Source organism: Sinohyriopsis cumingii, unplaced genomic scaffold, assembly GCF_028554795.1.
Source record: "Sinohyriopsis cumingii isolate HCF-2022 unplaced genomic scaffold, ASM2855479v2 utg000400l, whole genome shotgun sequence".
Lineage (NCBI taxonomy): Eukaryota > Metazoa > Mollusca > Bivalvia > Unionida > Unionidae > Sinohyriopsis > Sinohyriopsis cumingii.
Window position 1 is genome coordinate 725,059 of NW_028315895.1, and position 27,453 is coordinate 752,511.

The window sequence follows — 27,453 nt, forward strand, 5'->3', positions numbered from 1 at the left end:
CTCCATTAATACTGGCCACCATGTATAGCCTATCATGTGCTGAAAAATGGCATTAAACCCTACCACAACAACAAAGTATGGCCTCAATTTCACTTTATGAATCTTACTCTAAGAAAGAATTTTTTAAAAAAATAAAATTAAAAACGTTATTTTTTACAACTCTCACTGACTTCTGTATCAAGGTCAGGAACTAGGTCAACATTAGATACAATGTCTCTATAAAGTTGTTTACATCAAAAATATTTAAAAAAATTAGTCAGAACTGAGCTCTATTCCAGTAAATAAAGTTATATTACAATAGCAAGTAATGAAATAAAAACATTTAAAACAAACAAACAAATTAAATCAAATATACATAACACTGACTAGAAATTCAAATGCAAGATTAAAAGCAATACATTAATTACAAAGCTTAACACCTCATATTTTGATACTTAATTACAAAGCTCAACATCCCATACTTGGACACATTAATTACAAAGCTTAGCACACTATATTTTGAGACATTAATTGCAAAGCTTAAAACCCCATATTTCAATACATTAATGGGATATCTGCAAGCTGATAAAGGTAATACATTTTTAAATTCATGCATATTTTTTCACTCTAACCTTATTCTACCTATGATACAGAAGGTCAAAATTGTCTAACTTTAGCTTCAGCCTGAGTTTCACACTCAAAACATTTTTGAGAATATGGAGTCAGGAGTTAAGGTCTGGTCTCACCTTGTTTGTGTAGGGAAGTTCTGGCTGATGTCTCGGAGAACTCGCAAAGCATCCTCTTGTGAGGCTGATATTACTCTCTGAGCTGCCTGCAGACTGAGGTCTGGAAATATACACCATGAATAAGTCCATGACTTAAAAAAAAAAGGCTGTTATCTGTGCATTTTTGACAATTATTATCCTCCTAGATCATCAAATGGTAGGTTACCTCAATTATGATACATGTATAAGTAGTAAAAAAAATAGAAAAATAGATCCAGATTCATTTCTGTAACATGAAGATTGATTTATTATAACATGAAGATTCCAAAGTCAATCTCATTCCTGTTATATGCATCCTGTTTTGTTATTTATATTTGTATGGTACTCATGATGTTATCCATGGCAGCCATAGAGATTACCTTATAATGAAGTATTGGACACAGCACTCTCTCATTATAATGCCATCCATGGCAATCAGAGTATACTGTATTATGAGATTACCTTATAATGATGAATATGACAAAGTACTCCCTCATTATAATGCCAGCCATGGCAATGAGAGAGTATACTGTATTATGAGACCACCTTAAAATGATGACACAATGCTCCCTCATTATAATGCCATCCAAGGCAACCAGAGAGTATACTGTATTATGAGATTACCTTATAATGAAGTATGACACAACACTCCCTCATTATAACACCATCCATGGCAATCAGAGTATATTGCATTATGAGATTACCTTATAGTGATGTATATTACACAGTACTCCCTCATTATAATGCCATACACGGCAATCAGAGTATACTGTATTATGAGACCACCTTATAATGATGTATATGACACGGTACTCCCTAATTATAATGCCATCCATGGCAATCAGAGTTTACTTTATTATGAAATTACCTTATAATGAAGTATATGACACAGTACTGACTCATTATAATGCCATCCATGACAATCAGAGTATACTGTATTATGAGAACACCTTATAATGAAGTATATGGCACAGTACTCCCTCATTATAATGCCATTCATGACAATCAGAGAGTATACTGTATTATGAGATTACCTTATAATGAAGTACTTTTACTATCACTTAATTTGATCCTTGACTACACTTGTATTATGACAGGAAATATTTAAAACAAAGAGCAATACAGTAAGGGAGAGCTGTGTTTAACTTCAATAGAGGAACATTATGATAGTTAACATGATTGCAACGGGGTTTATTTACCAGATAAAAAGGATAATATTAAATTGGATAGTACATAGAATACAGAGGCTATTTGCTTGTAACAAGTGAATAACATGTATTTGATCAAGCAGGTAAAATATGCAATATTTCCACAAGTGGCAAGGCTACGAGTAAAAATACTTTAGGTTTTCATCCACAAGATGAAATAAATCTTCTATTCACTCAGAACATAGAATTTCTGCATTTTTTATGCTGAAATGTATTGGATAGCACTATGTATAACATATTCAAGTAGCAGATTTCTTTACGTATCCATACAATAATGTCCATGTTTTGCTGTGCTTTGTGCAAATTCCTACAGAAAATATCAGTAGTAGCAAAGTTCTCCTTCCTAATTAAAGACAAAAAATTTTAAAACAAAATTAATGGAAAAAATGCAAACATGTTGCTGGATTCAACACTCTTGCATGAGATGTCCATAACTAGGCCAAGCATAAAATGGCAGGTCAACATTTCTTAATCATAATTTTATAAAAATGTATACTGAGTGAAGAGAAAATAATATTTGTCGCATTTCATACCAGTGAATTACCAAAATTATTTATATTGGAAAATCCACTTCTCCTCATACGCCTTCAAAGTGGAGGGCCTCAAAGCTTGTTAGATGCTCACCATGATGGATGGGTTAGACAATAGCCAGGAATACAGAGTAGCCTCTCCAGGCAAGTTGAAACACCTGCAGCCACGGCTGTTTAAGCAGGTTGGGTCAAGGGGGAATCTTCTTGGGACTTGTCCCGCCCGAGTAGGGCTATTAGAATCACTTAAAATTTGTGACCTGTCAACTTATTTATTTTCAGTATATAGTCCGAAAACTCCTCATAGATGACAGAGTGCATATAAGCCTCTGAGTCCAGGACTGATGAGATGAAGGCTGTCAGTAAATCCATGTCACTGTGAGCAAATCTATCATCTAGCAGTCCCAATGTGCACAAATCAACCAAGAGATTTATGGTTGGATGGACCATTCTGCCTGAAAGATCAGGGTCCTTCTTTAATATGGATTGGCCAGGACATTAAAGGACATGTCTTATCTTCATCCGTTATATTTATCTGTGCATACCAGCTGAAAAATCTTGGTGAATAGATCTTGCGATATTGTCCCATCCCTCTCCAATTTGAAGAGGTAGGCCACCATCACAGAATTGTCCCGCATAGTACTACCTTTCCATATAACTGGTCCTTTCAGAAATGAAACACAATTACAATGGCCTTCATTTCTAAAGTGTTGATATGGAGAGTTAATTCTTCTCACCCTCATTCACCACTGACCAATGGCAACAGATGAGTGCCCCAACTATATGAACTGACATCTATGCAAATTGTAAGTTATGGCTGGGTTATTCCACAGGAATTCCTGCCAAGACCTATTTGTTGCATGCCTGGTGTTTGGAAGGCACTACTTTGTTTGACATCAAACTTTGTTGTTGTTGTTGTTGTAGGGTTTAACACTATTTTTCAGCACACGATAGGCTATACACGGCGGCCAGTATTAATGGTGGAGGAAGAACCCGGGAAAACCCTGGAAAGAACCACCGACCCACGAGAAGCTACTGGCAAGCTTTCTCACATACCAACATTGGCTGAATCTGAGACTCGAACCCACGCAGACAGAGGTGAGATGGCAGTGATTTGTAATGGAGAGCGCTTTAGACCACTCGGCCACTCGGGGCCCCTCAAACTTTGTTGATTGAATCAAGCAAAAATAGGAACCATTCAGATACCAGGAACAACTGCAAAGGCATGTTAAAAGGCAGCACAAAAGAATCAAATCCAGTGATACATCGAGCAGATCAAGAAGTTGCAAAAACATAAATACTGAACTCCACCTTTCAGAAATGAACTCCACGAGATCAATAATCTGTGCCACCCAACACTGAGGGAGGCATACACAGTTAAAGTTGTAAAATATACCAGACCCAGATGAACAAAATGTGTGAGGTCTGACTTGTCTCAATTGACCAGAATCAATAACAGACTCAAAATGGAAAGAAAACTGTTTCTGCCTTTGACCAAAATGTCAACTTACCATGTGTTTTAAAGAATGCATTCATGATACATTGCTGTTGTTGCTAATTAAGTTGACAAGAGATAGATGACACAGTTGATAATCTTGGTGAAAGCCCATGGGCTGATATTCAGGCAGAACATGAGAGCATGAAATTGATGTTTCATTGGAAACCTATATGAAGGAACTTGTGTGAGGATGTAAATATAGGACATTTGAGTATAAACTGCAAGCTCTTCCGTTTTTACAGAAAGTCTGACTGATCTTACCACCTCCATTCAGAACCTCAGTGCAGCTATGCACCTCACTGAACATCAGTGTGGCCATGTGGCTTGTTGAGATGGTTGAACTCTGAGGTTGCTCTGAGGTTCCGGTTGGCACTGGCTACTAAAAAGTCGGCAGTAAAACCCTGAAGGGCTTGGCTTGTCAACTATCTCTGCCTCCACTTGCTTGGTCATGACCAGATCTCCTTCTGTAAAATTCCCACCTTCTCCAGATCAAATGGCATGTCCATCATAGATGGGAAAGTTGAATGGGATTTAATAAATAAGATCCAAAGCCCCACTGAAACTATTTGGATTACCACATATTCTCATAAAACAGGTTAATCTATGACTGTTTGAAAATGAAGGAGTCTACTACCAAATGGAAGGCTATTTATGGCAAGTCATCATTGGCTGTTAAGAGGATTGTGGAAGAAGAAACACTGTTTCTTATCCCCATTAAATGACAACCATGATGGTCATAATAAAGGTCAGGTCAGCACCATTTTAATTTAGACAACTAGGTATCATATTAAGTCTTCTGAAAAAGCTCTATATCAATATGACCTTCCACTGATGAGCAGCGATAATGGGGTTTTCAAGATAGCATGATGACCATACTGGATGGCAGATCAGCACAATTTTCATTTAGGTCCAACTAGATATGAAAAGAAGATTTTTGGTGAAAACCTCATGTTGATATGACCATCCATTTACAAAGAGTAGAGATTGCAAGATTTACCTTACTGGATGTCATATCAGCAACAATTTCACCTGGGATCAATTAGACATCATATTAGGTCTACCTGTGAAAAGTCCATGTCATTATGAGGTTCCATTTTGGAGAAGTAGCAATAATAAGAGTTTGAAATGGCTGTCATAGTGATATCAGACTGGTTCCAATTGCATTTAAGACCAAGTAGATATCATAAAAAGTCTTCTGGTGAAAACCCATATATCAAGATGGCTGCTGTGTTGCCATGTTCGATTGACACCCTTTTCATTTTGGACCAACTTAGCATTATAAGAAGATTTTAGTTAAAACCCCATGTTGATATGACCATCCATTCAGAAGGAATTGTAATAAAAAGAGATTTCAAGATTGCTACAATGGTGGCCATATTGGATGTCTGAGTAGCACCATTTTCACTGAGGGCCAACTAGGACTCAGGATAAATGTTTGAGTAAAATCTCATGGCAATCCTCCCAATAGCCAAGAAAGAATAGTGATAACAAATTTGTGCTAATGGCTGGACAGACGATGGGCCTTAGATGACAGGCCAACCCCATAAGCTCTTCTGGCCTATCTTGTGTAAAACTAAAATGTCTAAGTGTGTGAATCATACTATTAGATATAGTATCGACCAGCGGTCTTAGAGTGCACTTCTTTTTCGTTTACTACACACCAAATTTTCTAACAACTGTGCAAGTTGGGACATTTTTGGGACACTTTACCCTGGAACTGCCAGACTTTGAGTGACTCCAACTCTGAGGAAGAATCAGTCAAGTGTGCCCTAAACTGCTTTAAATCTGCCTTCAGGTCTGGATGTAACTCTCTAAAAAAAAAGATTCAAATAAAAATGTCCATCAAGAACTTTCTGGATGATAAGTGACACAAAAGAAATATAAAATCATATCTACAGATTAATTAACAATTACAGACTTTGAAGTGATCTCAGCTGTGTTTTTCTAATCCTAAAAATCAGGCTAGTTATGCATACAAAGCTATGTCTTGCATACAATGCTCTTAGAATATTAATATAACCAGCCCTTTGCCTCACCAGTGCCATAAAATAGCAAATATGACGCATTCAAGTATAACAAGCACTCATGTATTACATGCAATTTTCTACTGTAAGTAAAAAATAGATTACCCACAGACGTAAATAATCCACAAGTTTTCATAAAGAATAATAATGATCAAAATCTGTACTGGCATCTTTTCATTATAAACACAGTATAAAATACCAGGGTATGGTGAATCATCCTTATTACCACTGAGTACCTAAACTGTCAGAATTTCAATCCACATTCTCCACTTGATAAAAGGATGTACGGCACCAGGGCCATTTCAACCAAACTGGGTTAATTCAAACTAAGTTTTCTCACCTTGAGCCATCTCAACCAAACTGGGTCAATTCAAAATTAGTTTCCTCACCTTGAGCCATCTCAACCAAACTGGGTCAATTCAAAATTAGTTTCCTCACCTTAAGCCATTTCAACCAAACTGGGTCAATTCAAAATTAGCTTCCTCACCTTAAGCCTTCTCAACCAAATTGGGTCAATTCAAAATTAGTTTCCTCACCTTGAGCCATTTCAACCAAACTGGATCAATTCAAAATTAGTTTCCTCACCTTGTGCCATCTCAACCAAACTGGGTCAATTCAAAATTAGTTTCCTCACCTCGTGCCGTTTCAACCAAACTGGGTCAATTCAAAATTAATTTCCTCAGCTAGAACTATTTCAACCATTCCATGATGATATCATGTGTTTTCTTTGTTAATTGCAGGAACAATGCACACATTATTTCAAAATCAATAAAATAATCACCTACCCATAAATAATCACCAGATGCCATGAACTACATCTTCCAATTTTAAAACAAACAATGTAATCAATTAGGGTATGACAGCTTGGGCAAGAATAACAATGGCTGCTATTGGTAATGGATACCATAACTGTAACATTCTTCTAGAAGTCAATTTATCTAGCTCTGAACCTGACTACGACAGCAAATCAGATGCAGCATTACAGATCTCAACCATTAATTAAGCAAGCCTAGCCAAGGTAATGGATATTTTTCAGGAGAGTATGTTGAAATTCTAATTAAGAAAATTTGTATTACTCATTTTTTAATGTTACTGGCAGTGTAAGATTTTAGTAAACACAACAAGGTTGCTGCTATCCATAGGTTACTACACTGAGGATGCTGATTTTATTAAGTTGATCTTGTCTTCTTGTTATTATATCATTTTTAAACTTTTTTTAGCTGAAATGTAAAACATAACTATATAACCAACATTAGACTTGTTTACTATTTCAAACTTGGTGTGTTGTTTGAATAGGAAACAAGTCTCTCAAAATATTCATCATCATCATCATCATCATCATCATCATCATCATCATCATCATCATCATCAAACCCTTAACCCAAGAAGCCATTGGGGCACAATAGATGACTTTACAAACAATTCTCTCCATGTTTCCCTGTTCTCTACTGCTCTTTGGGAATCTCCAAATCCCATGCCTGTCCACTCATTAATGATGTCTTCCCACCTCTTTTTCTGTCTGCCTCTTCTTCTGCACCCTTGCAAGATTGTTGTTACCAGTCCACATGATCTTGAGACATGACCATATCACTTCTGTTTGTATTTTATTTTTACAGTGGTCAAGAGATCTTCATATGGACCGATGGCTTGTTGGATCCTGTTGTGGATCTCTTTCTTGGTTACATGGTCAGTGTATGAGATGCCCAAGATCATGTGGCAGCATCTCATTTCAAAGGTTTGAATCCTTCTGTGTAGATCTGATGTGAGCATACGTTTCACAAGCATACAGAAAAATGAATATGACAATCGAGCACATAAGCCTTATTTTGGAACCAAAAGCAATGTTGGTATGTTTCCATATTGGTCTCAACCTTGTTATTGCTGCTGTTGTCTGGGCAATCATGCAGAGTAGTTCTAGCTTGGAGCCCTCATCTGTGATAATTGATCACAAGTACTTGAAGCTTTTGACTCTTTCCAGCTTCTGTCCACTGACCTATATTTCTGCACTGATGCCACTGGTGCTATCATCAATTTTTTTGTGGAGCTAATCTCCATACCATATGCTGTGGAGGCTGTGTTGAGGCGCTCAACCAAGTCAGCCAGTTCTTTTTCATCCCTTGCAAAGCCATCAATATCATCTGCAAAGCGAAGGTTGGTGATTGTTCTTCCTCCTATGCTTGACAGTTCCCTTGTGTGGTCATGTTGTTGTTGTTGTTGTCGTAGGGTTTAACGCCATTTTTCAGCACAAGATAGGCTATACATGGCAGCCAGTATTAGTGGTGGAGGAAGAACCCAGGAAATCCCCGGAAAGAACCACCGACCCTCGAGAAACTACTGGCAAGCTTTCTCACATACCCACATTGGCCGAATCCGAGACTTGAACCTACGCAGACAGAGGTGAGATGGCAGTGATCCGTAACGGAGAGTGCTTTAGACCACTCGGCCACTCGGGGTGTGTGGGCATGCAAAGCAGTCTCAATGATTATTTCCAGGAAAATGTTGAATAGTGTAACAGTGTCTGATAAATGCAATAACGATAAGGATTAACTGTTAATAAGTCACACTGGCTTTATTGCATGTGTACTTAAGTCTAACCTTTAGCTATTGTGCAGTTTAGCCACAGCTGACCATAATCAGAAAAGGGGACACATCCTGGGGGAAAATAAGGTGCATCACAGGGAGAATGGCACTTCCCATAGGCACTCCCTCCTCCTGATTTCACCTTTAAACATGATTAGGCCAACGTTCTTAAAACTGAATGACTGAATACTACATGCTTGCCACCCACCCACCCATTTCTACTGGCACTCCAAGCACCTCATGTTTAACTGACCCGGATGATCAGTCGAATTTACTTAAACCTGTGCTTAAAATATGCCACATAAAACCACACGATTTTAGGACCCAATCTCCCAATTTTTTTAATTAAATCTTCCTACTTGGCTTTTGAAAAGTTGATAGGTATGTGAAGGGAAGCACTGGTTACCTAGGTATGATTCAGCATTTCAAGTACTGTCATAAAAATGTATCAACCAACTGATCACTACCAAAGTCACCCTAGTCAAATGTCTTGTTGAATATATTCACCTGCAAAATTTTTATTTTTTACAATTTGATAATTTAGTGAATGAAATGAAAATCCTACCCATGATATATCCCCTCTGCAATAACTGCTTGGTCAATGATTGCTGACCGATTCTTATTTCTTTTTTCAGACTTGTTTCTACAGAAAATGTCAGGAACCAAGTAAACAAAGCTAGTAACCAGTCAACTTAAAATAGCAATGGAGACACCTTGTAAAGATTGTTATCAGTCTGGCAATACATCAGAAATTTTCCATGTTTAAGGTTAGTAATGATTGTTTTTCAACTGGATGGTAAATTTTACTAGCATATTACACAATGAAAGATATGGGCCTATGCAGTTTGCAGTTGAACCTTACTTAAAAGTAAGTAAATACAGTGTCTATATATATATATATATATATATATATATATTGGTCTGATTTTTCTCATCACCCACAAATGCCATTTTCTTTAAAATGCCAAGAAAATCCTATATATCCCTTTATTACTGGCAAGAAAATTTTCTAGCTTTTCCTAATTCTTTGCACATGTTCTTGTTTCAAGCTATTGGATATGGGATTTTCCCAGCAAAGCATGCAAAAGAAAAGACATACCTGAGTTTTGAAAAGATAAATCCATTCACATCATCTTCATCTCCTTCTTCTTCTTCTTCTCCCTCAGCCCCTGTGCCTATATAAAAACATTCTTCTTCATTTAATGTGTATATTAGAGGAAGAATGGTATTTAAATATAAAACAAAAGAAATATGCACAAAAACTGCATATGTACATTCAAAAGACTGATTGCATCAGAAATTATGTTGGTTTTTAAAAAAAGATGCTATCTCACATAAACTAGTGTTGTAACATTGTATAACCTGAGTTACTTCAATGAATAATTCAAGCATCATTAATTCAAGGGAAAAAAGTAACACAGAAAGAATTAAATACCTAAAACAGGATTTCAAGCGGAGATATTTATAAACTAAATGTAATTATTGTGAACCATATATACATGTATGTGTGTACAAGTTTGACTGAACTGCCAAAAAGCACAGACCAAGATTTGATGTTGATAATGCACTGGTAGATCTGGTTTTATGCAGTTTAGCAGAACTAATCAGCACAACAAATGACACAGACCCTGATTCGATGGTAAATTAGGTGACTGCAGATCAGGGTCAGTGTTGTTTGCAGTTGAACCTGATATATGAGTATATATGGCATGTGGTAGCACTCAATGGTTTTTTACGATTTATCTTATTACTTTCCGTATATTAAACTAACGTATTCCAAATGATTTTACTACATGTAAACCATTCTTTGATCACAAGACACAAATGAAAGTCATTTTTGTTTACCAATTAGGCATGATCTGATCAAATGTCGTGTGTGGATTTAATCTACTGCTTCTATTTTCATCAAGCCAGAAAGATTTGCACATTAACTTAAGTGCAAATAATAACTTTTTGATAACTCAGATAAGCCAGGTTTTGACACTCCATAATGTTATTTACAAAACAAGATGAACTGTAACAGTAGAAGTTTTAATGTTTTAATATTCACAGAATAAAAAATGCATCCTAATAAAAAATAATTTTACTGAAGTAGAAGAAATTCTCACATGTTCTTTTGGACAATAAATTATCAATCACATTACAGTAAAATGTATATAAACTGATCCATTACAAACTAATAATATTGTGTGGAAAATCACCGGAATGAATATCAATTTTAATCAACTGAGGAATCACATTTTCGTGGGAATATGTAAGGGTGATCAGTCTGAGTCATACATAATACTTTATATGAATGGAGTCAGGAATACTTTAGACCATAAAGCTTTTGTATGCAATTTTGTTTTTCACCAAATTACACACACAATAATTTTATAGCTAATACTAAATGTAGTTGTGTGGTTTAATATTTGAATAAAGACGCCATTATACTGCCCATGAAAATTTACATGAATAGCGACAAAGTTTCTTGGTCTATTGTGACATAATCTCAATCTTCTATGCAACAAAAGACGTATAAGATACTGATGTATATAAAATGAAAAACAAATCACAAAGAACAAATAAATTCTTATTCAATAAAAACCTGACTTGAAAGACTACTGTTTTGGAAGATCACTGTCATGAAAGACCAGATTTTGTCATATATAGTTCACATTTGACCCTATGTCCAACTGCACACATCATTATGTACCTGCTTACTTAGTAACATGACTGTGGCCAACTGCATACATCAATATGTACCTGCTTACTTAGTAACATGACTGTGGCCAACTGCATACATCAATATGTACCTGCTTACTTAGTAACATGACTGTGACCAACTGCAGACATCAAGATAAATCTGGTTACTAAGTAACATGAATGTAGTCATCTATGGACATCATTATATATCTGTTTACTTAGTATCATGACTGTGGCCAACTGCATACATCAATATGTACCTGCTTACTTAGTAACATGACTATGGCCAACTGCAGACATCAAGATAAATCTGGTTACTAAGTAACATGACTATGGCCAACTGTGAACATCATTATGTACCTGCTTACTTAATAACATGACTATGGCCAACTGCAGACATCAAGATAAATCTGGTTACTAAGTAACATGACTATGGCCAACTGTGAACATCATTATGTACCTGCTTACTTAATAACATGACTATGGCCAACTGCACACATCATTATGTACCTGCTTACTTAGTAACATGACTATGGCCAACTGTAGACATCAAGATATATCTGCTTACTTAGTAACATGACTCTATGGCCAACTGTAGTTGTAAAACTAACTATACGTACATGTACCTGATATTCTTATTTGATCTAAGGAAAAGAAATATATGAATTTTACAGACCTGATCTACTGAATGCAGAAGGAATATAAGTCTACGAATCTAACAGACCTGATTTACTAACTGCATAAGGAATAGAAATGTATGATCTAACAGACCTTGTTTTACTTACTGTACCAGAAACAGAAATCTATGACCTTACAGACCTGATCTACTTACTGCGGCATAATGAATTTATAATAGGCTGCATAATGACTTTATTCTTTTGGCATAATGATTTTATACTAGGTTGCATAATGACTTTATATTGGGTGGCATAATGACTTTATACTAGGTGGCATGATGACTTCATACAAAGTGGCATAACAACTTTTTACTGGATGGCATAATGACTTTATACTAAGTGGCATAATGACTTTATACTAGGTGGAATAATGACTTTATACTAGCTGGCATGATGACTTTATACTTGGTGGCATAATTCTTTATTATAGGTTGCATAATGACTATTCTTTATGGCATAATGACTTTATACAAGGTGTCATAATGACTTTATACTAAGTGACATAAGGACTTTATACTGGCTAGCATAAGGACTTTATATTGAGTGGCATATTGACTTTATATTTGTTGGCATAATGAGGTGGCATCAAATAAGACAGATACTGATAGAGATACGCAGCAAAACTAAAAACAGCATGATACAGTGTCATCTGACCTTCTCCAAGATAAGCTGTAATAATGCTAACAAGAGTCCCAAAGAAAGACGAACATTCTGCTATACGAGAAATAATTTTATGGAATTCAACATAAGACATTTCTTCCTGTTAACTGCTGATTGTTTCAATCATTTCTGATATTTGTTTAGCAAGATTTTCAACTTAGCTGTAGTGGTGGTCATACTGGCTTTCAGACTTGCACCATTTTCATCAAGAACTAAATAGGCATTATTTTGTCTTTTGGCAAAAACCGTAAGTCAATATGACCATCCATTCTGATGTAGTAGTGAAAACAAGAATTTTAAAGTTTAAGACAGCAGTTGTGTCAGCCATAATGGATGTAAGATTGGCACCAATTTCATTTAGGACCAACTCGGTATCATAAGAAATCATTTGGTGAAAATCCAACTCTGAAAAGGCAATCCGTTTAGGTGGCGCTCACCAGATAATATGTACTTTTGAGAGAGTGACGTATGTATGGTGAAGTAGTTCGCATTTAAAACATGCACAGTGGAGAGAACGTTTGCATACCTCTATGCTACATTAATGTAATGTGGATGATATTTCTTTTGGATATTGTACTTTTGGAAATTTTACATGATTTAAGCACACTGCTAACTAAAATGACTGCTCCCTTGTGTTAAAAAATCAGTCTGAATTAGTCTAAAGTACACTATACATAGCAGCTATTAAAATAGGGAAAATGAATTTTGCCAGACTAGACAATACCAGCTTCTGAAAGTGCAATGAATGAATTACCAAATATACAAAATGTAAAAAAAGTTATTGGCTCTTTTTTATACAATTGACCTCTGAAGTTCAGGAAGTGAAAATGACCAAGTAGAGCTAGCACTTTTTTGAAAGGTGCACATTTGAAGTAAGGCCAAGCTGTATACTCTATAACCCATAGTACACCCATCAATCATACACCAAAATAAAGGGAATTAAAGGTTCTTTGCATTATACCTAAGATATACAAGGTCTTTTTTAAATAGCCAGTATAACCAGTGAAGAAAGCCGGGGACATTCTTTTTCTTTAAATTCCTAACCCTATGCAAAATGCGAAACTGTATAGCGCCACCTTAGAAGGTCAAGCCATAACAATATTTCCAAGATGGCCATCTTGGTTCTGGTGGCCATGTTGAAGGTCAGGCTGTATCATAGTAATTTAAAACCATCTAGGCACTAGTCTTCATGTTAAAACCCTATGTTGAAATGACTTTCTGTTCTGGAGTAGTAGTGACTACAGAAAAGATATTTAGAAGGCTGCTATGGTGGTCATATCGGATGTACAGTAGAACCTGTCTTGAAAGATTACCTCTTTTGCCAAAAAGTATGGTCTCTCAAGACAGGTGGTCTCCCATAACAGGTCAGAATGCAATATAATTATTAAATTGGTGCATTAAGAATGTGGTCCCTCAAGACAGGTGGTCTCGCATAGCAGTGGTCTTTCACGACAGGTTTTACTGTAATATATTGGCACCATTTTCATTTACGACCACACAGGCATCAAAAGTCTTTTGATGAAAATGCAATGTAGATATAATCCTCCATCTAGATGTAGTGATAGGCCACTGTAGTAGTCAAATCAGCACCATTTTCATTTAAGACTGACTAGACACCACAGAAACCGTTATGGCAGAAATCACGTCAACATCTCTTCCTCTTCAAGTTAAGTAGCAATAACATTTTCAAGATGGCTGCTCTGGTGGCCATATTGGTAGTCTCAGCAGTGACCATTTTTATTTAGGACCAGTCAGACATTATAAGAAGTCTTTTAATATCAGCCCCATGTTGATATGACCATCTGATAAAGAGGAGCAGTGATAATTAGTTTTCAAAATGGCCAGTCTGACAACAATATACGACATCTCATCAGCACCATTTTTATTTAGGACCAACTAGACTTCTTAAAAAGTCTTTTTAGTAAAAACCCATGTCAGTATGACCATCAATTCAAGAGGAGTAGTGATAATGAGATGCTAATGCTGTGTCCATAATGGATGTCAGATCAGACATGATAGGAAGTCTTTTAGTCAAAATTGCATGCTCATATGAACATCTATTCAGAAGGAGTAGCGATAATAAGATTTTCAAGATGGCCACTGTTGTGGCATTACTGGATGTCTATGTGGTATCATTTTCATTGAGGACAAACTAGACCATGGGATGGATATGTGCACAAAGTTTCATAACAATCCTAAAAGCAGTTAGGAGAATAAAACTAAACTATTATTAATGGATGAAAGGACAACGGACAACTTGTCATCCCATAATCTCTTCTTGTATAAGATCAGTGGAGCTGAAAATATTGTTCACAAATGATACTAATATAGAAAATAAATCATAATGAATCAATCTTTAACTGTAAGCTAGATGTAAATAAAAGGAAATATAAGGATAATGGGTGAAGAATCAAGATGGCTGAAAGCATTTAAGCCTACAAGGAAAAAAATTGCATTTGTTGAAACAGGTTAAATCTAACCATTAACAAAAAATATGTTGTGATTACTGATGGCATGGAGGGTTAGGTAAATATTTATTGAAATAATTCTACATAGACACTTCAGTATCATGGTAGGTGGCTACTCTAAGTATGATCATTTCCACTTAGGTTCAAAATCTGTCATGTCTCCTTACATAGGTATACCAAGGCCAAAAGGTCACCGGAGTTAAATGTACATTATTTTAGTTAATCTTGTTCTCCAGGAATACTTACCCAAACTAATTAAATGTTAGGTAAAAATAACAATGTTACTTCTTGAGTCCAGATCTCATGGAATGACGCAAATATTTGTCTTTTCAATCTATATACCATACTGACAGAAGCAGGAATCTCATCAATTACCTCCCCTGAGACTCTACTGCGTGGAAAGAAATTTGAGGAATTCATGATAAAATAATTTCTTCATTTTAACTGCTGAGGGTTGAAACCATCTCTGACTTTATTCAGTAATAACAAGATCTTCAAATTAGCTGCTGTGGTGGACATATCTAATGTCTGACTGGCATAATTTTCATTTTGGATCACCCACACATATTAAATTTTTCAGTTAAAGCCCAAAGTTGATCTATTTAGGCGGAGTTGCTATAACAATATTTTCAAGATGGCCTCTGTGCCAGACATGTTAGATATGATATTGTCAAATTTTCATTTTGGACCAGCCAGATATCAAAAGAAGTCGTCAGTTGAAAATCCGGATGTTAATATGACTTTTCCTTCAGGAGAAATAGCCATAAAAAGATTTTCCAGATAGCTGCCATTGTGGCCATATCAGATATCAGAACAGGATAATTTAGATTTAAGACCAACTAGTCAGCACAAGCAGTCATTTAGCGAAAACCAAATACTAATATGACCATCCATTCAGGATGAGTAGAGATGACAAGATGTCAAAGCTCCATCATTTTAATTTTGGGACCAACTAGACCATGAGGTTAATGTAAAGTTTCATAGCAATCCTCAAAGTAGTTCAGAATAACTTACTCTAATGTACATAGGGAGGTCAAAAGACTATATAAGCTCTTCTGGTGTAATGGGAAATAACAACCAATGTCTTCATTATCAAACAAATGAAAAATTCCAGCAATGTATAAAAAGCAGATCATCAACAACAAAAAGCACCAGTGACACAATAATGAGCTACAAGGTCAAAAAATCAAAGTCCACAAATGACAAATACCTACAAAAATACTGGCGAAAATACAATAATATTGAATACGTAGCAGTTACATTATTGATCAATACTATGTCAACTCTCAAGATTGATTTGTAGATATTTTCTTGGGGTTTTGTTTGTTTGCTTCCATAGTACTTTTAACTATGCCTTGCCAAGGAAATGGAAATTAAGTGTATTTCCGAAGGACATACCAAGGTGGCTGACCTTGGCAGGTATCTTATCTGTGATTGTTGTACTATGAGTCAGACATTCTGCAACTACGCTGTCCAGTTCGAGCTGATATTTGGTGGGGATAATGAGAGGAAAATGTTGGTCATACTGCAATGAGAGTTAAATTTGCCTAAAATCTGGTTCACGGGCAGCTACCCAGGAAGTGGTAAGGGGAAGTAATTGTTGAGAGTTGTTTCCTCTTTGTCAATATGCTCTATAGATGGGATAACCTTTTCATCTTTCTGCAAAGGCTGGAATCAAGAGGTAATAGAGTTATCTCCCAACCTTTAATGTGACTGAGGAATGTATTCAATGGATAAATACAAACTGTTGTTAGTAGCTTGGAGGAGACAGCATGGCAGCAAATCCCTCCGAACATATAATAAAAATCAGACACTGTGACAGTCATACACCATCTGTCAATATTTTATGACGATAGATGCTGACTCTTACTTCCTATTGTTTACTAAGATAAATTAGGGTAAATACTGCTTTAACTTATCTTCCCATGGTATACCTAAATAAATTAGGGTAAATTTTGCTTTAACTACTTTCTCTTAGCATAACAAAATAAATGAACTCACTTTCCCATTGAATACCAAAATAAATGAGGGTAAATACTACTTCAATTTACTTTCCCATTGAATACCAAAATAAATGAGGGTAAATACTACTTCAATTTACTTTCCCATTGTAAACCAAAATAAATCAGGGATAATACTGCTTCAACTTACCATGTTCCTGTGGATTGACTGTTTTTGTTTAAATTAAAATTATGTATTTTTAATGCAACTTTGTATATATATATATATATATATATATATATATATATATATATATATATATATATGCTAAACTTTGAAGACTTGTCTCTCAATCTTAAACAAATTCAGCTTTATAAAAAAAAATGTATGAAGCCAACATCCTGTATGGACTTCTGAAAACATAGCTTACTTAGAAGAGAATACCCAAAACACAGTTTACTTTGAAGAGAATACTGTTTTTAAAAAACAGTGCTTCAAATTATTCATTTGAATAAAAACTCAGCCGTTGAAAAAAGGTACTTCTATTGATAAAATAATTTACCTGAATAGATGACCAAGAAAGGTACTTCCATAGATAAAATAATTTACCTGAATAGATGATCAGTCTGATCAACTATTTCTATGTACATTACATATTTTCCTTGTCTATTTTTGACAAACAATTCATTCCATGCATGTTCACTCAAATTAACTGATACAGCGAAAAGAATATTAACATTTCAGTACAGTTCTGTTGACTGATAAAATAATTCATCACCTATTTTTCATATTGTTAACATACTAAAGTAGTCTTTATATTTTTTCAATTTTTAAAAAAAAATATCAGTAGATATTTCCTAATATCCATTGATCTAGCTAATGTTGAGTATCAACAATAAAATAAGTGTTCCTAATATTCATTGATCTAGCTTATGTTGTCTACAATAAAATAAAAAGTGTTCCTAATATTCACTGATCTAGCTTATGTTGTCTACAATAAAATAAAAAGTGTTCCTAATATTCACTGATCTAGCTTATGTTGTCTACAATAAAATAAGAAGTGTTCCTAAGATCTATTGATCTAGCTTATGTTATCTACAATGAAATTAAAAGTGTTCCTAAGATCCATTGATCTAGTTTATGTTGATTATCTACAATAAAATAAAAAGTGTTCCTAATATTCACTGATCTAGCTTATGTTGTCTACAATAAAATAAGAAGTGTTCCTAAGATCTATTGATCTAGCTTATGTTATCTACAATGAAATTAAAAGTGTTCCTAAGATCCAATGATCTAGCTATGTTGAGTAACTACAATAAAATAAAAAGTGTTCCGAATATCCATTGATCTAGGTTATGTTACACTGGACAACAAATTTTTACAAAAGTCATGTTACTGAAATAAAATTAGTCAATTCTTATCAATTTTTATGTGCTGAACACGAATATGACAGTCAAATTGCAAAATTGGCTCTAGTTTTTTTGTAATCTGCAAGAAATTAATGTTTACATAACGAAATGCATTCCAATAGTAAAAGGTCAACTGTAATAGCCTACCTATAAAAAATCAAGTCATTGACTACATCTTAGATTTCTTTGCCTGTCTCTTGTACAGCTGTTCGGGAGCATCTCTGAGGAGTGTCCAGCAGTAGTCAGCCAGCATTGTAGTGGACCATTTTCCCTGGTATCTTTGTTCCATTGTTGCGATATCTTGATGAAAACGTTCGCCGTGTTCATCACTAACAATACCACAGTTGCTAGGAAAGAAATCCAAATGGGAATGAAGAAAGTGAATCTTTAGAGACATATTGCAGCCAAGTTTCTTATACTTCATCAACATGTCTTCTACTAGTTCCTTATAGTTTTCTGCCCTAACATTTCCGAGGAAGTTTGTAGAAACTAGGCGAAAAGCATTCCATGCTTGTTTCGCGTCACCTTCCAGCAAGTTGTTGAACCGGTCATCTTTGAAAAGCTCTCGAATCTGAGGACCCACAAAAACTCCCTCTTTAATCTTTGCTTCGCTGAGTCGAGGGAATTTTTCATGCAGGTATCGGAATGCTGGCAAAGTCCGGTCAATGGCTTTCACGAAGTTCTTCATCAAACCTAGTTTGATGTGAAGGGGTGGTAGCAAGATTTTCTGAGCCTCAACCAGAGCTGGGTGTTGGATATTCTTCTCTCCAATGGCTACATTCTGCCTGTGAGTCCATTCCTTCCTCATGTAGTGCATTTCCCTTGCTCGGCTATCCCACTCGCATAAGAAACACATGTATTTTGTATATCCTTGCTGCAGTCCCATTAAAAGGGCAACTACCTTCAAATCACCACAGAGGTGCCAGCTGTACTTGTTATACTCAATGGAATTCAGTAGCTGCCTTAAGTTATCGTATGTCTCTTTCATGTGGACAGCATACGCTACTGGAATAGATGGAAGAATGTTTCCATTGTGCAAAAGCACAGCCTTGAGACTCAGTTTCGAAGAGTCCACAAATAGTCTCCATTCTTGTGGGTCATGAGTGATTTTTAAAGCATTCATGAGGCCCTCAATATCGGAACAGAATATCAGATTACTTTCCTTTCTGAAGAAAGGCTCCAATTGCTGGTGGCGCTTTCGATATGCAGTAATTGTGACATCTTCTTCTAGAAGATTCCATTGTTGGAGTCTTGATCCTAGCAATTCTGCCTTGTTCTTTGATAGTCCAAATCACGAATCAGGTCATTTAGTTCTTCCTGTGTTATTCTGTGTGGGGTTGATGATGCACCACAGTGAAAATCTGGATCACTGCATGCTGATGGACCAGGAGAAGAACAGGTCGACTCACCTTTGTCTTCGTCAGATGAATCAAGAGAATATTCTGCTGGAGGTTCTGGAATAGGAAGTCCCTCACCATGTGGAACTGGTCTCAATGCAGACGGAATGTTTGGGCAGACTATTCTCGACTTCTTTCGCTTCGTTATTCCGCCGGAAAGAGGAGGAACCAAGCAGAAGTAACAGTCATTTAGGTGGTTGCTTGGCTCTCTCCACACCATTGGGACTGCAAACGGCATTGATGACCTTTTGCAATTCAACCACTGTGAAAGCTGTGTTGTACATGTAGCACAGCATATATGCGGAGCCCAAGGCTTGTCTTGGTCACCAACCTTGCATCCGAAGTAAAGATGATATGCCTTCTTCACTTGAGAATTGATACTTTTCTTCTGGTTGGCAAATGTCACTTCCCCACAAATATAGCAAAAATTGTCCGCGGTATTAACACACTTTCGAGGCATTACTGTTCGTTATTGTACGTAAATGGATAAAATAATAAGTTTTATGTAACAGTAGCTTGAACTGTCTCGCACAACGTCTAAAATATTTTAAATGCTGAACCTATCTGATTGGGCTTTATATAGTACACTGCTTACGTCAGCTTCAGCAGCCGCCTGGCATTAGTATAATAGGCCTACACATGTATAGTACACTGCTGACGTCAACTTACTTCAGCAGCCGCATGGCATTAGTATTGCATTGCATCAGAAAATGATGCAATCAACTGTGGATGATGTGAGCATGATGGTATTATGCAATGTTACATCATTATTCCGGATGTTGCTGCAGTCCTACTGGAGAAATTTACACAGTGAAACATAGAAAATGAGGTATATGAATATCTTCAAAACGAGAGCCAATACAAATTTTTCACGGTTATATTCGTGTTCGGCACACCAAAATACTACAGATTAGGGCCTTTTCAAGTCAGTAATGATTTCACTGTTGACCAGTGTTATCAACAATAAAATTAAGTGTTCCTAAGATCCAATGATCTAGCTATGTTGAGTAACTACAATAAAATAAAAAGTGTTCCGAATATCCATTGATCTAGCTTATGTTATCTACAATAAAATTAAAAGTGTTCCTAAGATCCAATGATCTAGCTATGTTGAGTATCTACAATCATATAGGAACTGTTCCTAATATCCACTGATGTAGCTTATGCTGAGTGGATACAAGAAAACAGGAAGTGTTCCTAATATACACTGATCTAGCTTATGTTGAGAATCTACAATAAAACAGGATGTGTTCCTAATATACACTGATCTAACTTATGTTGAGCATCTGCAATAAAACAGGAAGTGTGTTCCAGACCTTGCTATGCAACTCTTGTAACAACTTTATAGTGCTTGACTGGTAATTGGACAACTAGACTGGAAACAGTCCATTAAAATAAATACTTTTATGTCAAAATCTAGTTGTAAATCATCTCAACAAAATTTGCCAACAGTATTAATTCTGTAAGATGACTCTAATAGACCCCTGTTTCAGAATTTTCTCATTGGCAAAGCCTTCAAAACAGAAACCAGGCTAGAAATTCCATTTTACACATGCTCCATCAAGAGGCAGATAAAAGTGGTAGGAGAGTTCCTTTCCAAACAAACAGAATGCTGTGATGTAAAATGAAACCACAGATTACAATTTTACCTTCCACCTTTGTGTCATCTTTGGCTTTATACTCCGTACTCTTAATGGCCAGTTCCACACCGTATCCAGAGAGCCTAGTCTTATGTTTGGAAGGGCTCTGTTGACAACAAAATTACAAAGAATTTTTCAGGGAAAAGCATAAAATCAAACATAGAACGAACTCTTCTCATATTGTATTATAATCACCTCTATTCACTGAATTTTCTCATAAGTACGTGTAGACCTCATTTAACACTAGTAGGGTTGCACAAACTTTAGTTCAGAACCCTATTCAACTCATTGGCTTGTTGCTTTCTATCAACTTGATGTAATTCTTGGAAATTCTTTTTCCATTTCATATGACGACGGCAATCATATCTTCCGCCACGAGACATCCTCAAATTGGCACGTGAAGTCCATTAAATGTAATTGTGTCCTTTCTGTCCTTTATTCAAAAGAATCTGAATATTCCTTTTTATTCTTCTGTGATGATTATTAACACTTTTCTAGGGGCTTATTTTCCCTTTTGTCTTAAATATTACCTCACTTTCGGGATGCCGTTTAAACAAAATTCTATAGTCAACAGTTTGATCTTGCAGACAATTCGCAAAAACAAATAGGTGCAGTTTAAAGCGTCTGGGGTGCTGTTGTAAAGTTAGTCTGGTTCCCTATGTTCACTAATTCTAATATGAAACCTGGATCCAAATAAAACACAGATGAACCAATTATCCAGATTTTTTGGCAATGATCATTTTTCTGTAGTTTTTGCTTGTATGAAGTAAGAATGTATTATAAGGGTAATTTTTGTAAGACTTACAGCAAAATCATAAGAGTTGGCAGGTCTGCCATACTTGGGCTTGAATGAAGTATCTCCCACCTCAAGATGTATGATTTACCCTCTAAACTATTACGCCATTACATCCAACCTGTGGCAAAATTATCACACTCTCCAATTTTGTTAAACCTGATTTTATGCTTCACGTTAAATAAGCTGACCAAATGTACCGTTCACTTATAAAATAAACAATCTGTAAAACACCATCTTTGCAGGGATGGAACCAAAATCTTAAAAAACAATATTTAGAAAAGGTTATTAAAAATGAAAATTTCTGTAGAATCCTTATGTATGGTAAAACTTTGAAGTCCTATTGCATGTTTCATGTGTATCGTAGTTGACTTTGCACATAATGTATTTGTATAATCTGAACTGTTGTTGTTGTTGTTGTTGGGTTTAACGCCATTTTTCAGCACACGATTGGCTATACATGGCAGCCAGTATTAATGGTGGAGGAAGATCGTGGGAAAACCCCGGAAAGAACCACCGACCCTCCAGAAGCTACTGGCAAGCTTTATCACATACCCACATTGGACGAATCCGAGACTCGAACCTACGCAGACAGAGGTGAGATGGCAGTGATCCGTAACGGAGAGCGCTTTAGACCACTCAGGGCCCCAATCGGAACTGACAAAAATGACCAAAAGGTTAGAAATAACCAGCTAAAAGTGTTCACATGTAACAAAAACCCTGGAAGAAAACTCCAAGTTGCCATACAATTTTACACTTAGTGCATTTTGTCACCATTTATCTGCAATGACAACAATGACAATTGGAAAATAACCCCAATGTGATTAAATATAACAATAACAATACTAGTTACTTAAACAATCAAACATGCAATGTGCATGAATAAACAGCCAACAATGAGCACAGACAATACCAAACTGGAGCGCAAAGTCCACAACTGCAAAATATTTCACATAAATATAAAAAGAAAATCACAAAATAATGCTTGCAACAGGTAAATACTTCTATACTCAATGCTATACCAACTTTGTCAATAGCAGGTCAATAATACACAAGATATAAGTTGGATTTTATGATAGGGAAAACTAAAAATGAGTAAACAACTGTAACCACCTATCCTCGGTTAGGGGAGGTTATTGAACAGATTGAGAAGAGTTTCTTCCCTTTGTCTACATGGTAGACAGATGGGAAAGGTTTCCGTGATTGCAGATTCAAAGGTAGCAAAGCCTCTTTCATAACATTAATGCAATTGGGGATTATCATCTCCCTTTCAGTTTCTCTCATCGTAAACCTTCCAGATTCTGTGGCTAAGGCATGATGGAATATAGAAGTAATACGTTTTCCAGCAAAAATAAAGAAAAAAGAAAAATCAACTGCAGCTCTAACAGACAAGACCTAATTACAGGTGATTAAACAATTCCACTAATTAATTTCAAGATAATTAAAATGATACTACACCTGTGTGTAATGCCTCAAGATATAGACTATCTCCTTCTTGGATGACAAATCCCTCAGGACTGTATGGAAGTTAAGAAAGCCACTGGTCCCCAGCTGACCATACAGTATAACAGTCACTGGAGCTGATTTGTCTCCAGGGTACACATGGTCAAAATCATACACTGGAGGAACTAGTCTGCAAAAAAAAAAAATACAAGACATATTTCATGTAAAATGCACGAAATTTTACCATGAAATTTTCTTAAAGTGGTACATCTGCTAAGTGGTTTCTTTTGTACACTGGCCACACATTTTGATCCCAGTTAGACTACTTTCATAATACTCTGACCACCGCATGAAATGGACACAATTTTTGGTTACAACTATGTCTGTTCAAGGAAGTTCTAATTAACTGTCACTATTTTACAGCGTGTATTGAGAATTCATGAGCAAGATACATCACAAAGAATATTTATTATAAACCTATAACTAATCACTTTCCAATAATCTGATGGACACCTGAATCATCCACAAGCATTTTCTGATTCCATATCACCACAGTCATGAAAAGGAAACTAATACCACAAGTCAGAATACTTACCCAATCATAATAACATTAATAATTAACTTCTGCTACCTACCAAATCCAGCCCTCCTGGACAAAAAAAATTTTTCTATTCAGTATTGGACTTACAAAAAGAGCATAAATCCAATGGAAGATTGGTGAGTGGAAAACCCAAACCAAGTTTGACCTGTCCTTGACAACGAGTCAGTTATGCCTTCTTGGACATATCTTAGTGGGACCACCAATGAAGAAACCCCAAGGGCATGACATACAGATCTGATTGTTTGACCCAAACACTCAAACAGCTCTCCAGTGGTAACTGACCAAATTGTTTAACATTATGTGAGCAAACATCCTCCAGAAGAAGTTCTGCCAGGAACAAAAGGCACTTATTACTGCCTTCATTTCTTTGAAATTTGTGCCAAAAACCATTTTCTCAAGTTCCCAGCTGCTGCTGATCACAGCAGAGAAAGGTATCACAAATCTGCAGTCCATAGCTCCAGCTGGTGGGTGTTTAGAGGAATTCCTCCCAATAGCCACTGTCTGTTCTGCCACTGATTAAATATGTTAGCTACTGCTGACATCAGCACATGGTGATGTAGGTTACATGGGGGTTGTAATGCAAAGTCTGTCACATTCACCACATGTCTTAAATTTGGTATCCAAGACATTGATATTTACTGTCCAAAATTTAAATTTAGGCTTTTATCCCAACCACCCTGGGAAAACAACGCTGTTCATTTTGTAAAGCAATATCAAAGGAAATCTATTTTCTTTTGTGAAACCTTAAAAAAGGTAATTTCATCTAAAAAGATGATGATAAAAAAAAGATGCAGGTTCTACTTATTATGATGATAATGAAGAGGAGGTAAAAAAAAACTTATGTGCAATACCTGTCACTGACAGAGGCTATGAGAGATCTGACCTGGCCTGGGTCACATGTCTTCTGGCCATGTATATTGACAAAAGCTGGACACTGTTCTGGTGGTCCATCTTCCTCAGCAATCTGGAAAACAATAAATGGTCAAGTACATATATGTGGAGAAAAAAGTTCAAGGTCTTGCATACAAGAAACACAAATAAGGATCATGAAAATACTGTACAGCTCGAAAGAATGGATTTAAACCAAAATGAACAAGGCATATCACGAGAACCACTACAAAATCTCATTTAAATTGGTCAACACTCCCTCCTTAATGTTCGCCTCAAAAAAATTCTGATTTTGAACCACCACAAGCCAGAAAAAAAACTGCTAGTCAGTAAGATATTTTTGAAATAATATCTTACAAAAAAAATTATATAACTGTATGTGAAACATACTCTTAATTAATAAGACACAACAAGACACCATAGTGGATAGGAGACTGCTCACCTATCTAACACCTGCTCAATAGCCAAATGGAAGGCAGTTGGCCAGGAAATCCAGGACAGAAGAACATTTTTGGCACAAATTTCCTCAAATACTGCATTATGGTTTCTACATTGTGTTTGTGTCAAAACGTGATGGTGGATTATCAACTTTTAGTATCAGGTGGAGAGATCTTTATGCCAAGATGCCTTTAGCTAAATTTGGTCAAATTAATGTCATTATTTTGAAAAAATAATATTATAATTGTTTTCCTCATTTTAGCAACTAGAAAGCCCTTCATGATGTGGCACAACCCTTTCAAATTTAGTCAAATTCCATTTAGCAGTTTGAAAAAAGGTGGCCATATTTGATGGCAATTCAGTATCATCTGTATAAACCTGAAAGCCATTCCTGCCTTGATGCTTTCAGTCAAATTTGATCAAATTCTGCCAATATTTTCTTACAAACATTTAAAGGTTTTTCTATTTTTCATAACAGCAGCCATATTTAATGGTGGATCAGCACCATTAGTACAGATCTGAAATGCCTTCATGCCAGGTTGGTCTTTAGCTAGTTTGGTTGAATTCTGTCTTGTAGCTTAAATGCCTTCATGCCAGGCTGGTCTTTAATTAGTTTGGTTGAAATCTGTCATGTAGCTTTAATGCCTTCATGCCAGGCTGGTCTTTAACTAGTTTGGTTGAAATCTGTCTTGTAGTTTAAATGCCTTCATTCCAGGCTGGTCTTTAACTAGTTTGGTTGAAATCTGTCTTGTAGCTTAAATGCCTTCATTCCAGGCTGGTCTTTAACTAGTTTGGTTGAAATCTATATTGTAGCTTAAATGCCTTCATTCCAGGCTGGTCTTTAACTAGTTTGGTTGATACCTATATTGTAGTTTAAATGCCTTCAGGCCAGGCTGGTCTTTAACTAATTTGGTTAAAATCTGTCTGGTAGCTTAAATGTCTTGAAGCCAAGTTGGTCTTTAACTAGTTTGGTTGAAATCTGTATTGTAGCTTTAATGCCTTCATGTCAGGGTGGTCTTTAACTAGTTTGGTTGAAATCTGTCTTGTAGCCTTAGAGAAGATGTTAAATATACCAGATGTTGACAAAGCACATCTGACGCAAGTCCATACCATAAGCTCAACTGCCTTTCTGATGATGCAAAAGTCATGACATTTAGCCATTTTGGGGGCTTAATTATGTCCTAGCTGAGAAGATTTTGACTGTTATGTTTTTAAAAAAGTATGGTTCACATCAGATAATTTGATTTTGTATTTCATCTTTATTTTGTATGCCTTTTTTGGAGATACCTAAACATAACCAGCATTGTGCTGATGTACTGTTCACACACACATACACACACACACACTTGCATACTAATATGCTCAACTGTTTTATTTCTTACCTGTTGATACATTTGTACTACAGGTGAGAAAGCTCTCAGAGATAGTGACAACTTCAATAAATTCTGGATCATTGGTGTCACATATTTAGAAGCAAACTGCAAAATCATCTGATAAACATCCTTATCAGTTTCTGAAAAAAGAAAGAAAACAGTAAAGTATTTTTGTTTTCCTATAAGTATTTCAAGAAAATAATTTTCCAATTTTTCAACACACAACTGATATACTGTATGTCTCCTATGCAAAACAACCTATAATGTATCCATGGAGATGCAGAATACAGCCTCCTGCATGTTGTAAGAGGTGACACAGCTATGCTTGCACTAGCAATTGTGAGATTTAACCCATAGTGATCAAACCTTTCATCTAAATAAAAATAACATATCTGGTGATTGAAAGTTTCAGAATTTTGTCCTGCTGTCTGCAGATTTCAACCATAAAATCATCAATGTC

General features: G+C 35.9%; 1 protein-coding gene across 2 annotated transcripts in view; it reads right to left on the reverse strand.

The window, feature by feature from the left end:
* Positions 1–27,453, reverse strand: part of LOC149774183 (UDP-glucose:glycoprotein glucosyltransferase 1-like) — a 116,558-nt gene that overhangs the window by 81,226 nt on the left and 7,879 nt on the right. For both annotated transcript variants that reach the window (XM_089945710.1, XM_089945711.1), the window contains exons 4-10: positions 27,003–27,133; positions 25,146–25,258; positions 23,709–23,883; positions 21,467–21,563; positions 9,680–9,755; positions 5,687–5,787; positions 726–825 (exon numbers count right to left, since the gene is read on the reverse strand). In XM_089945710.1, coding sequence (XP_089801836.1) covers positions 726–825; positions 5,687–5,787; positions 9,680–9,755; positions 21,467–21,563; positions 23,709–23,883; positions 25,146–25,258; positions 27,003–27,133 — 793 coding nt within the window. The remainder of the gene's footprint in view (positions 1–725; positions 826–5,686; positions 5,788–9,679; positions 9,756–21,466; positions 21,564–23,708; positions 23,884–25,145; positions 25,259–27,002; positions 27,134–27,453) is intronic.